This window comes from Eutrigla gurnardus, assembly GCF_963514095.1.
Source record: "Eutrigla gurnardus genome assembly, chromosome: 20".
In the NCBI taxonomy this organism is placed as follows: domain Eukaryota; kingdom Metazoa; phylum Chordata; class Actinopteri; order Perciformes; family Triglidae; genus Eutrigla; species Eutrigla gurnardus.
The window spans coordinates 19536856-19550423 of NC_139931.1; the positions used below are offsets into that span (position 1 = coordinate 19536856).

General features: G+C 42.1%; 1 protein-coding gene across 1 annotated transcript in view; it reads left to right on the forward strand.

Moving 5' to 3' along the window:
- Positions 1–13568, forward strand: part of cpt1a2b (carnitine palmitoyltransferase 1A2b) — a 36212-nt gene that overhangs the window by 9862 nt on the left and 12782 nt on the right. The window contains exons 4-13 of the mRNA XM_084038213.1: positions 3213–3390; positions 3872–3973; positions 4064–4201; positions 5302–5379; positions 6320–6427; positions 7152–7239; positions 7335–7530; positions 10441–10629; positions 11593–11698; positions 12915–13031. Coding sequence (XP_083894339.1) covers positions 3213–3390; positions 3872–3973; positions 4064–4201; positions 5302–5379; positions 6320–6427; positions 7152–7239; positions 7335–7530; positions 10441–10629; positions 11593–11698; positions 12915–13031 — 1300 coding nt within the window. The remainder of the gene's footprint in view (positions 1–3212; positions 3391–3871; positions 3974–4063; positions 4202–5301; positions 5380–6319; positions 6428–7151; positions 7240–7334; positions 7531–10440; positions 10630–11592; positions 11699–12914; positions 13032–13568) is intronic.

A 13568-nucleotide genomic window follows, 5' to 3' on the forward strand; every position in this document is an offset into this window, starting at 1 on the left:
TGCAGGAAGTCCAGTGTTAAGTTTCCCCAGTCTGTGATGACTTGGGGATCCATGTCAGCTGCTGGTGTTGGTCCTCTGTGCTTTATCAAGTCCAGCATAAACGCAGCTGTCTACCAGGAAATTTTAGAGCACTTCATGCTTGCTTCAGTGGACCAGCTTTATGGGGATGAGGACTTCATCTTCCAGCAGGACTTGGCACCTGCCCACACTGCCAAAACTACAAAATCCTGGTTCAACAACCATGGGATTACAGTGCTTGACTGGCCCGCAAACTCACCTGACCTGAACCCCATAGAAAATCTGTGGGGCATTGCCAAGAGAAAGCTGAACGGGAAGAGACCAAACAATAAAGAAGAGCTCAAGGCCGCGATTGAAGCATGTTGGTCTTCCATAACACCTGAGATATGCCACAAGATGGTAGCATCCATGCCGCGCCGGATTAAGGCAGTCATTCGTGCAAAAGGGGCCCCAACCAAGTACTAAGTACAGATGCAAGAATTTACATTCAGAGGCCTGACATTTTTGTATTTAAAATCCTTTTTTTTAATTGATTTCAAGCAGTATTCTAATTTTCTGAGTTTTTGAATTTGAGGTTTTCTGAAGCTGCAAGTCCAAATCAGCAAAATCAAAACAAATAAAAGCTTGAAATATATTGATTCGCATTGTATTTGTCTATATAATGTGTAAATTTCACCTTTAAAGTTGAGTTACAGAAATACATGCACTTTTTCAGGATATTCTAATTTTCCGAGTAGTACCTGTATAGTGCTGTTTTATAACAGCTGTGTGTATTGCCAATAAGTAATGAGAAATTGCAGTTTGTCCACGAGAGAGTAACAATTTAAAGAAGAAAAAAGACAAATCTGCATAATTTAAAAGAGCATTGGATGATTTTTTTTTCAACCTAAATTTCGACGTCAACATCTGCCTTAACTTGTATTTGCAATAATAATAGTTTATAAAAAGTATTATGATACTCTGCTGTATCGATATGTTTGTTCTCCAACTGCTATTGTTACGACACATAGAAGAGCAAACTCTTAATCACACATCAACAATATCAGATCTAAAATACTATTAGGTATGACATTTTCTTCTACAGTAGTAGATATGCAGTATAGATGCATAAACAGCCCCCATGTTGGGTTCAGGTATGAGAAATCATTGTTCCTGCTCGTCAGACTGGCCTGAAAACCGGAGCTGCCAATTCCAGCTGAGGGTTTCCTCCAGCAGCAAAGTGACACAGAGGAAATACTTCAGTTTATAATCTCCACCAGCTCCATCCTGTCCACATACTTCAAATGTCAGGCACCGCGTTGCTAAAACACTTTTTCATTTCAGAATGAATATTATCAGGGTTGAATGTGGCAGGTGGTAGCTAGGTGTATAGCTACAATTGGATAATAGACTTGGAAGGAAGTAGGTGAGAGTTCAAGAGCCGGCACCACACCCACACCTCCACAGAATGTTTTATTTGTTTAGTTCAGACCGTCCCCATTCCTCAAGGCAGTTTCTTGGACTGGACGGACGGCATTTTGATGTTGAGCTTTCAACTGGCGGCAGTTTCAAGTAGTTCAACCTATTGACTGTTACCGGTCTAGTTCTGACCCCCTTTAAAGCACCACATCTTGTGTGCATCAGTGTCCTGCAGTGTTAATTCAGCAGAACTCATTCTACCTGGTTTAACCTCCGTTCACTGCTGTTCATGTTGAAACGGTGTAAAGACAGTATCTGAGTTTATGGAATTCAACCTTGTGAGAACCCCAGCATTGTTTGTTTTGTCTAAAATGACTGTATTACTCTCATGAAAGCCATTCAAATGTGTGCGTTGAGATCAAATCACATCTGCGTCTGAATCTAGAAACAGATTCTGGGTTCACTTGTTGTTGATGTCCAGCTGCTTCCAGTTTACGTAAGCGGCCCTCCGATGCTGTTAGACAAAAACGGAGCCAAGTGAGCCATTTTTGAATGTTGCTGAAGGTTATTTCGCCTGGAAAAATAGTTCCTTACAACAACTGAATTTCAAGCTTGAATTTGAGCTAAAAGGAGGATTTTAAACGGCAATCTGATGGACCATTGCTTCTTCAGGCCACTAGATGGCGCTGAGTACTTGGTGCAGTCATGAGGAAAGTCAGCGGGATTGACAGGAAGTTGGTCAAAACAAAACACATTTTGCTGCAATAAACATGATTGAAGTCAGATGAACAGAGTGAATAGTATCTTGTCAGACTAACGGCATCATTAACAGTTTACATAAAGGAATACATTGCATTTGGATCACAGCATATCACAAAATGTTTAAAATGACAATGAGATGATATTGAGACTTAGTATGGCGACTATAGCGTAGTGGCTTTGATGATTCTGGTGACGCCTCTACTCAACAATGAGCCCGAGTGATCGCTGTGCTGAGTTCTGATCTGATAACCAGCTGTACGCCTCTCTGTGGCAGTGACTGGGATCATTCTCTTATGTGGAAGACAACATCAGCTTTGACAACAAATGAATAAATACATTGATATAAATATACTGAATTGTTATTTAGTATTAAAATAATGAGTCGTAAACCAGCGACTTTGTTGAAAATCCTAAAATATAACCCATAATACAATTCAAGTGTAAAGTTTTTAAATGCAGCACTAAATTGGTCAAAATTAAACAGCAATTAAAATTCCAGTATATAATGTATGTCGTTGTATGTATATTATATTATAGACTAGATGACCCATCTGATATAGCATCCCTAACTTAAATAATAAAACCCTGTTGGTTTATTACTTATTTATTAAATATCTAAATAAATTTGATCTGACTATTTTTCTACTGTCCATACACATCATATTATACTCTGGTTTCTACAGGGTTTTGTTTTTCCCTGCTTTGTGTGATTGTGGGGGGAAATAAATCTCAAATTCTCTCCCTCCCCAGCAGATGTCGCTGTAGCACTTTCATAGCGTTTATTTGTTTCCTCATATGAGTGAGATGTGAGGAGGAGAGCAATGGATACAGAACTCATACATACTTTTCCAAATTATTTTTAAAAGGAGCTGCATTCTCCGTCTCACCTGTGTTATTTAAGATCTATTTCACAAGTGCATGGATCTAAGCTAATGAAACGTGTGACAAACTTGTGTTTTTATTGCTGCTCCTATAATGTCTGAACCAGTTTGGCGTTTTCAGCAGCGATTGTTCTTTCCCCTGTCTCTGTCCAGTCTGCACGTCTCCCTCAGCGCCCAGGGTCAGACCATGCTGTCGGCGCTGGTCTTCAGCACTCTCCTCTGGCTCTCCCTCATCCTCGCGCTCCGCTTCTGCCTCAAACTGCTGCTCTCCTACCACCAATGGATGTTCGAGCAGCACGGCCGAGTTTCCAACACCACAAAAGTCTGGGTGGTAAGCTATCCAACGTTGATGTAGTGTGATGGTAACTAACCCAGCATTATGTACCAGCATGCATTGCGCTGAACGGCGGATGGACTAGAGTAGAGTGACCAACACAATTGAGACAAATTAATCCATGAGTTGTGGCGCCAAATTCATATATTTAATGTCATCGGAGCAACACAAACGTCCATTGAGTACTTTGTATTAACTGAATAATGGGCAGCATGTACCGTTTTCACAATAAAAGCCCTCGACATATAAGCGGCATCACTGCTTACCTGTGGAACTTAAATTACAACAAATGAGCTTACAAAATATGTTTATTGCCAAAAATATGTGTAGTTATTATGGCTGGTCCAATAGCCGCTGTAGGTTTGGCATGTTTTATTATTTTGCAGATGAGCTCTTTGTAGAACTCCATAGATAATGAAGTGATTCAGTGAGTGATATTGATGTTGAAAATATGTGTCTAAAATTGTGTCTCTTTCAGACTCTGCTGAGGTTACTGTCAAGCAGGAAGCCTCTGCTGTACAGCTATCAAACCTCCCTGCCTCACCTGCCTGTCCCTCCCATCAAGGACACACTGAGCAGGGTGGGGCACACACATCGTATATTCACTGGCACATACTTGTACTATATCAATGAATGTTTCATAACCATTTCTTCTTTTAATTTCTCTCAGTATCTGATGTCAGCGCGCCCTCTGTTGACTGATCCAGAGTATAACCGGATGAATGAACTCGCCACTCAGTTTGAGTCTAACCTGGGGAACCGCCTGCAGCGCTACCTGAAACTCAAAGCCCTGTGGGCCACCAACTATGTAAGCATACCCCGTCACACATGCTGAAACTACTAGCTCCATGACCAGTTAGTACTCTGCAACAATGTTCAACCGGTGAAGTTTCCTTCACCTTCAGTTCCAGCCAGGTTTGGATCTGGCATGATCTATATTCGGACGTTTGTGCACACGGGCACGTGTGTCATGCAATGGTTGTTGACCTTTTGTCCTGAGGAGTGGGTTGCACCCCACCAGTAACTAACGTCAATAATATAAGTGTATTGCTCTACGTACGTTTAATAGACTGCAGCGACGCCGCTCAGTCTCAAAGTATCCTCAGGCTAAACAACTATTTAAATAACTGTCCATAGTCAGCGTATTACCAACAGCAAAAACTCCCTGAAACCTTTAACGGGGGAAAAAAGGAAGAAACCTCAGGGAGACACTGAGCAGGGATCCCTCTCCCAGGGTTGACAGAAATGCAATAGATGTGTGTACAGAATAAACAACAAAAATGATAGAGATGACGCATTGAGTCAGAGCAGCAATAGCAGCAGAGGACGGTAATGGCAGACAAAATAACAAGTAGAACATGATTACCACGAAAGATAACAGCAGCAGTCTGTATAATACAATAATGATCAAAGTAAATCATCCAAATATGCCACGGTCAAGCTGCACCTGCGAGTGGAAGCTCAAAGGCTCATGGGAAAAAGTGCACTCCTCACAAAAAGTTAGGGATATTTGGCTTCCGTCGGAAATAAATGGAAAATGTAAAGAGTTTACCTGTAAAGGTCATAGTGCATTTGAGGTTCATCCTGAAATTTCACCTGAAAGCCGAATATCCCTAACTTTTTCTGAGTCGTGTATATTATCAGTGGACTTTGGTGCATCTGAACGAACTCTTTAAACGACTAATGTCCCACTTAAACAAACCAACTCAGCCATCGAGGCAGCAGTAAACCAGCAACCAGTTTTCGGTACAATTAGTTGTAATTGTTTCATTCTGATAAATGAAATAAATGGCCAGTTTTCTGCTCAGCGGAGAGTTGGAAAGCTTTGCACACTCGGTTAAAAAAAAAAAAAGTAATCTTCAACTGTATAGGAAGTAATTGTCTTGTTTTGTCCTGTTATGGTTCCAGGTGAGCGACTGGTGGGAGGAATACATCTACTTGAGGAGCCGAGGTCCTATAATGGTCAACAGTAACTACTATGGCATGGTAACCAACCACCTTTCTACATTATTTCAGTCAGTCTTGTATTATATGTGTGTGTATATGTGAAAGCACCTCTTTATTTTTTTTCAATTTTTCTTGAATCCTGTTCTTGCTTCCTTCCTGTTGTCCCCTCAGGTTGCGGCTAGAACGGATCGGTCTTGTGTGGAAAAAAATCAAATGTTCATGTGTTTATGTGGGTCAGACAGACTTCAGTCATTGAGTAATCCACAGGGTGCATTTTCACTTCCATTTTCTATTGAAAACAGTGAGTGATTTGCTTCAGATTCAGGATCTAGTAATTTGATGGAGTCACGAGTCCAGTTCAAGGTTAAATTTATCATTGCTTATAATCTTAGAATTACAACGAGGAAGTTTCACTTTGTCATCATTTTGGCGGCCACTGTAGACAAAAGCCTTCCTGTGTCCGGACACCAGAATCCCTTCAGAAAACCTCTCATGTTACTGCGGCAGGGTCTGACAGTCTGGTTCTCCCACGACTCACTTCCCTCAATACTTCCTGGGCCTCCAGCTGTCTGGTGTCAGTGTTCCCTCCCGGTGATCTCCCGGTGGATCTCTGACCGCAGATTGAAGGAGGCAGCAAAGCCAGATCTGGGCTGGTCGCTGCTGGAGGCCCTGCTGGTGTCTGAACTGAAGGAATCAGATGTTTGCCTAAATCCCACTCCGGTGGCACCAATGACACACATTAAGAATAACTAACATTCTATAGAAATAGATAATCATCTTGCTGATTGTTGTTCTGATTACAAAAAGAACAGGACAGATCCTTTCTAGCATGTACTTCCTTCACAACCCTCTCATCGTCTTTTTCTTCTTTACAGTTGAATACGAGAATCGTATTACATATTACTCTTCCTCCATTTGCACTTATGTTTTCAAAAGCGTACATCTTTGATTTTGAACGTCCCGTGTGCTTGCTTTCCAGGACTTCCTGTATGTGACCCCGACCCCGGTGCAGGCGGCCAGGGCCGGCAACACCATCACTGCCCTGCTGCTGTACCGCCGCAAGGTCAACCGGGAGGAACTCAAACCGGTAAGAACGCTTTGCATTGTGTTTGTTTTGTGGGAATGATGTTTACCGTGTAGGCGTAATGATCCAAGTCGTCTTTCTTATACGTGGTAAACATTGGAGCATGTGAGCAGGAACTATTAGTCATATCAGTGCTGATATCAGTGGATACACTCGATAAGGTGCTTTTTATGACGGATGTTGAGCAACAAATGCTCACTAAATATGCTGAAAACTCCCAGTCCCAGATCAGAAACCTTATGTTTTTAAAAAAAAACAATCAAATGATAAGGTCTTCCTGCATAAATAAAGGATGTCTCACACGTAGAGGTCAGATTCAAGTATGACGTCAAACATTTTCTCAAAAAATAATCATTTTGAACGGAATAAAACGATATGAATATGACTCACAGCTGCCATGGAGCATCTTTGCTGATTGGTGTACATTTTGTATAAATATAGGTGTGTTTTTCTTTTTGTTAAAACATTTGGACCTAACCAAGATCAAAGCGGGATCACAATGTTGTCATCGGGAAAAAAATGGTGTCATGGAATAGCTTTACAACACATTTTCTACCCGTATTGAGCGAACGTGCCGCAGCCATGAACCAGTCCACAGTGTGATCCTGTCTGGAAACTCCTCCCCAGTTTGTCTTGCTTGTACATGCATAGCCTTTATTCTGGAAACAATCCTTCCAAAGAGACTGTTCCAATGAATATTCATACTAGACGTATGTGTCTCTGTCAGAGTCGTGTTCCCGGCACGGTCATCCCTCTGTGTGCCGCTCAGTGTGAGAGGATGTTCAACACAACACGCACACCAGGAGAAGAGACCGGTAACACACACACACACTCTAACGCAGCTCAATGTATATTTGATGGAGTCTGCAGACACGTGATCCCAGTGCTGCATCCCTCCCTTCCTCCACAGATGTGCTGCAGCACTGGCAGGACAGTGAGTTTGTGGCAGTGTACCACAAGGGGCGTTTCTTCCGTCTGTGGGTTTACCGCGCCGGCAGGCTGCTATCTCCCAGGGAGATCGAGTACCAGATCCAGAGGATCCTGGATGATGCTTCTCCCCCGCAACCTGGAGAGGAGAAACTGGGAGCGCTCACTGCTGGAGACAGGTAGGAACTATAGAAGGCCAGCTAAACACTGGAATCTATCTGTTCAGGTTTTTTTAATGCAGCAGTAATGGCTGAATGCATGGGTTACTCTTGGGTGGTTCACATCAGTATTATTTATAAAAACCCCAGCTGGAAATCAGATGTTTTTTTTCCATTGTGCAAGATGAGAGACAATGTGGTTTCACACTTAACTAAACAATGACTGAGTCTTTCTTGACTTGCCAAGTCATCTTTCAAATTGACAAACGTGTAATTAATGGTACAATTAAAAAGAAATGTGGAACACCAAGGGGCATTATTTTGCCTCTATAAAAACCCCTTAAAACCTACATTTACTTTTTTTCCCATTACAGCATAAAATGATGCATTCTATCAGACGTTTTAGAGCCCTGCCTTCAAAACAGTCCTTTTGTTCCCACCAGATTGAGCCATTGAGCACCAAAATCAGTGCTGTTTCTAATCATTGACGTGTCACACTAGCAAAATAAAAATGTTCCCGTAGCATTTAGTACACTACAAAGAATTAACAAAAACAGCATTATGCAAACATACTGTTATTTGAAGGGTTGCATTTCTGAAAAGGAATTTAACTCAAAATAATATCAATATGTTATATGATGGTCGCTTTAGTTGTTTCGTTGACTCTTTTTTTGGATGTGAATCTGTGTTATTTGAGGCTCTGTAGCGCTACAGAATTGGCCTAAAGGAAATAGGATCCACCTTGTCAGTCGCATTTAGGATGCTAGAAACAAGCTGAGGTGTGTCTGATCACTGGGTGGCACCAGAGTACACCCACCTCACCAATCCAATGCTTATTTAATGTTCCAAAATGTATTGCACACAGTTGATGATCTAATCCATGGTCCAAGATCAGATTTAGCTCTGCAAACAAATGTAGGGGTCACAGGTCAACATAGTTCTATGTTAATGGAGTGTTCCAGGAAACGTGTGACCTGCAGCATGATCCACTCCATGTGTGCGGAGTCACAGTGTTAATTTCGTTAAAGAAAACTATGATGAAATATGTTCGTCAAAAGCATTTTTTCTATGACTAAGACGAGACGATGACGAGCTAAAAATAGATCCTTGATGATAAAAACTATGACGAGATGTCTGCTTCGTTTTCGTTAACCAGACGGGACGGGACTAAAATGTTAAAGGTGTGTTCTACGGACATTAAAAAAAAACATGTGGTTTTTTTCCTCTTAAACTAGAGAAAGGGGGCTAAACAACGGTACCCTGCTTGTCCATGTGAGCGATTTATTTCTGACATCAAAACGAATGCGTAAAGTTGTAAAGATGTGACTAGATGTCTCCTCGTCTCCGTGGCGCATTTCTACGTTTTGTTGATGTATATCGATCATTATTTTCATCCGCCATCTTGCTAGTGACGTATAGAGTCACGTTTATGCATCGGACGCTCGTATTGGCTCCCGTAGCAGCTTTTACAGCCAATCGGAAAGCCTGATTTACGCTTGGCCGTGAGTTGTTGTGTTTGCCCAAACGGGAGACACGGAGGAGTTCACAGCAGAGCAAATGACGGTCAAAGAGTTACTGTAGTGATAGAGAAAGTTAAATACATAAATGGCACAGAAGAAGTACACTATATACACACATATTTAGGGCAGGGAGTGGAAAGGACCATTCCTGGCAACAAAACCGCCCATGGACACTACTCAAAATAATATCCATATTTCATAGACAGAAGCAGCTAGAAGCTTGATGGAATGGAATTGTCCTGTTGTAATAGCTCGCCACATGCAGCCCATAGGAAAAGAATGAGACAACAGATTCAACATAGGCCAAGTTATGGACCGGCAGCTTAAAGCAGACGCATGGGGGTGGTAGTGCTAAAATGTGACTAAAAGTAATGACTAAAAGTTGACTAAAATGTTTTTACTTTTCGTCGACTAAAACTAGACTAAAACTATGAAGGTAAACAATGACTAAAATGTGACTAAAACTAATGAGCATTTTCGTTTAAAGACTAAGACTGAATCTAAAATAGCCGCCAAAATGAACACTGCGGAGTCACCCGAGCTTACAGATCTCCGTGGTGTGAGCTGGAGATTGTGCTTATGTCAGTGATATTTCTTCAGTAGTTGAGGAAGCCTGGGCTAAACGTCTTGTTATTAGTTGTATCACTTCTTGTTAGTTCTTGTATCACTTCTATCACCAGACGTTTTGATCCTGCCTTGAAGCCACCACTGACTTTTTTCTTTCTCCCTGGGTCAAACCGACAGATTTCACTTCTCTTTTGTTTGGTTTTGTGCTCCACATTTATCTCCACCACCACTTTTATATAAGAAGTGCATCACAGCAATGGGAGCCTATCACATTGGCTACAGCCCTGTAATGCATCATGGTCCAAGTTGAAGTAGTATTCTTAATTCATCTTGATGTGCTTTTTTGAAGATTCATAATTAAAGACTGCCTCGTGGGTTTTGTACTGGGTTTAAGCACCTGGCTATTTTCTAAAGCATGCTCTGCTTATAGATTATTTTTCTGTATTTTTAAACATGGTTATAGGGATGATAACTACACAAATACAACTTGTACTATATTATAAACTTAGATAGTTCTAGCCATGGACTGCATATAAGAAGTGGTGGGTTGTATCCTGTTGTTTTCAAGTTCTGCACGTCTTCATCTGTGATATGACGACGTTGACTTAATCTGATCTTTGATAGTCAAGAGTTGCGAAGAGTCCAGCCGTCTGTTTCCAGTTAGATTCATAACCAGTGAGAACTGTGACTAAAACAGTTGCAACACAAACATAGAAACGACGTCACTCGCCAGGGGAAAGAGAGAATGTTTTTTCTTAATCTGCAATTTTCAGATTACCTTGATAACGATGACTGATGATGATCACATGTCTGAAGTGTTGTTTGTGTGCGTCGTCCCTCTCAGGGTTCCTTGGTCTCAGATGAGGAAGCAGCACTTCAGCTCCGGCGTCAACAAGCGCTCGCTGGATTCCATCGAGAGGGCAGCCTTCTTCGTAACCCTGGACGACGAAGAGCAAGGCATGAGGGGAGAGGACCCGGCAGGAAACTTGGACCGCTACGCCAAGTCCATACTGCATGGCAAATGTTACGATAGGTGAGGAGGACCAACGGGAAAGACGCTAGATGGTCACTGTTGAGAAACGGCCCCTGAGATACATTAGGATACACTGATGAAGTCTCTGAATACTCCTAAACTGTGAAACACTATACAATACTTTGTTGGATCTCTTAAAATCAAGCAAATGGAATAAAGCAAATCAATAGATAAATTGTTGGCAGAGAATTTGGTCTATTTAATATCAAACCTACAATAACATTTCTTTCAAACATCCCAAACAATGAAAAGCTATTATTTTCTCATTCTTGGGAGACCATAAAACTATTCAGCAAAAACACATTTAATAACTAAAACTATAGCACCTATTATGCATTTGTGCTTTTCCCCTTTTCCTTCAGTGTTCTATAGTTTGTCGCCATATAAAAGGGCTCCAGAGTTGTGTTGAAGCCTAAAGTCCACGTCCAAACGGAAACTCTGCTCCTGAACTCATTCCATCGCCTCAATTGAAATGCTGCCTTTTCTCCCGTAAAGTGATGATGTCACCAACTAACTCATTAGCATAATATCTGCCCAGCCGCTAGTTAGTCCCGCCCTCAAACAAAGCTAGTAAGAGCGGATCTGAGCGTGGAGATGCATGTTTTGAGTACAAACGTGAACATCCTTCGTCTGGACTTCTAGAAGAAGTGTTTTTAACTTAAACAGGTAAATAGATAATTTGACAATTTCCTCTCATCGAGCACAACAAGAGCCTGGAAGACGCTCCAATCAGGCAGACGAAAATGTCAAGTATAACCCCACATTTTTCTAACCTGTACCATTTCAAGCCCTTGCAGCTTCTCACACTCCACCATTTACCAGGTGACACCAGTTAAGTCCCCGATGGTTCAGGGTCTAAGGCCTTGGGGGGGGCATTGGGACTTTTGACTGGTCTGCAGGCTGTCAGTCAGTAGTAAAAACAAGATCATATTTCCTCATGTTCCCCCTATCTGTTTCCCTCAGGTGGTTTGATAAATCCTTCTCCATTGTGATCTACAAAAACGGGAAGAGTGGACTAAATGCAGAGCACTCCTGGGCTGATGCACCGACCGTGGCTCACCTTTGGGAGGTGTGTGTGTGTTTGTGTGTGTGTTTGTTTGTTTGTTTGTTTGTTCGTTTTAGGGCTTCTTTTTTATCTCCTAAATGTGAATTTCTGCTTGCCGAACTATTTTTCTCATGGAAAGTGAAACAGTTGTTTTTACCAAAGTGAGAGAACCTTTTCCAAGAAATGCCGTGGAGGTTTAGAATAGAAACGTCAAGAGAAAATGCAGCACAGATAATGACATCGCCACAGCTGCTTAGCATCACTTTACTTCCGCCTTTGCTTCTACCGCTACACAACTGGAGTCATATTTTTGGGATGCTGTAATAATAATAGAAAAGAATCCCACATAATTACTTGTTTGTTGGAGGACATCTGTCAGCTGTTTATCCTTCCATGAAGAGCAAATACTGCTGACTGAAATGTCGTTGCTCTCCAGAGCAAAAATCTGATGGGAAATGTATGGGCGCATCGTTGAGCTGTGAAGTAGTGCATTTGATTTGATCTAAAAGGTTAAAAGGGCATTTTTCACTTCAGCTAGACTTAAATATGTGACGCACCCGTGTATCTTATGTGGTCGGCTGAGCAGGGGAAACATGAGGCTTTTTGACTCATTCTCTCTTTTTTTTTTTTTTTTTTTTAAAGTAGTTGTGTACAAATGTCTGAGCGATGATGGAAAAGCCACTGTGTGGGTTTGCTCAAGCGCTGATCGGCCGTTGACACTCCTCTGTGAATGCTACATGATCACACCTACTGCGACGAAGACCTTTTGTTGAGATGGAAGTGGAATTTTCCGAAATTTATCTTTCCAATACTTATTTTCCAGCGATGCCGAGTTACCAACTGTTTTGTGACTTAATCATTCATTCCATTGTTCGTCGTTCTATGTAGCACATAAAAAATTAACTGCAATGGACTTTTCAATGATTATTGAAATAATTGAATACCCCTCGGTGACCAACATAAAACAAAGAGACCCTTATCAAGAGGATTGGCTATACATCCATCCATTGTCTACCGCTTATCCTGTATTCAGGGCAGCTGTCATTGGAGGAAGGGTACACCCTGGACAGGACGCCACACACATATACACATACAAACTCTGGTGCTCAGAAACACATGGGCTGCCAAAATCAGCACAAAATGAAAGTTCCTGGTTTTTACTTTAAAAATGAATTGTTGGGTCATTCCAGTTGTATTGCCAAGGTCGTTGTATGTTAACACAAGCATGTCTCCTTCTCAGTACACCCTGGCCACGGACGCCTTCCAGCTGGGCTACACCGAGGACGGCCACTGTAAAGGCGAGGTGGATCGCTCACTACCCCTTCCCCAAAGGCTCTTCTGGGACATCCCCGCAGAGGTACATTCACCCTGGGAAATTGACTTTTAGACACTCAGGTCCAGACAGACCCCGTATGTGCACAGGGTTTCCCGCAGCCCTTTGTTAAGGCGGCCGCCTTAACAAAGGGCTGCCGCCTAAACTAACGTCGTAAAAAAAACAAAACAAAAAAAAACCGATATACTAGCGATATTCGCCGCAGTGTTTCCCCTGCCATTGTACAGAACAAAAATCAATATGCCAAAAATAAGCCACCTATCAATTCATTCATGAATCAATAAACATTTACATTAGGAGCGCCTCCGCGCAGCACAGTGTAGACTTGCTTCGCAAGACGCGCGGCCACAACAATCCTCGCCGCGCGCTCCCGCTACGTTCTTCTTTGTGTACTTTACGCGCTTGATGTTGTTCTGATGCCGTTCCGCCTCGTTGAACCACCACGATGTCGCTTTCTACTTTGAAAACTCGGAAAGTTGACACTGTATTTTGATAAGCTGTTGCACTCTTCAGCCTCGTGGTGTGAGCGGAACCGGACCGGTACCGGAACCGGACCGGGCC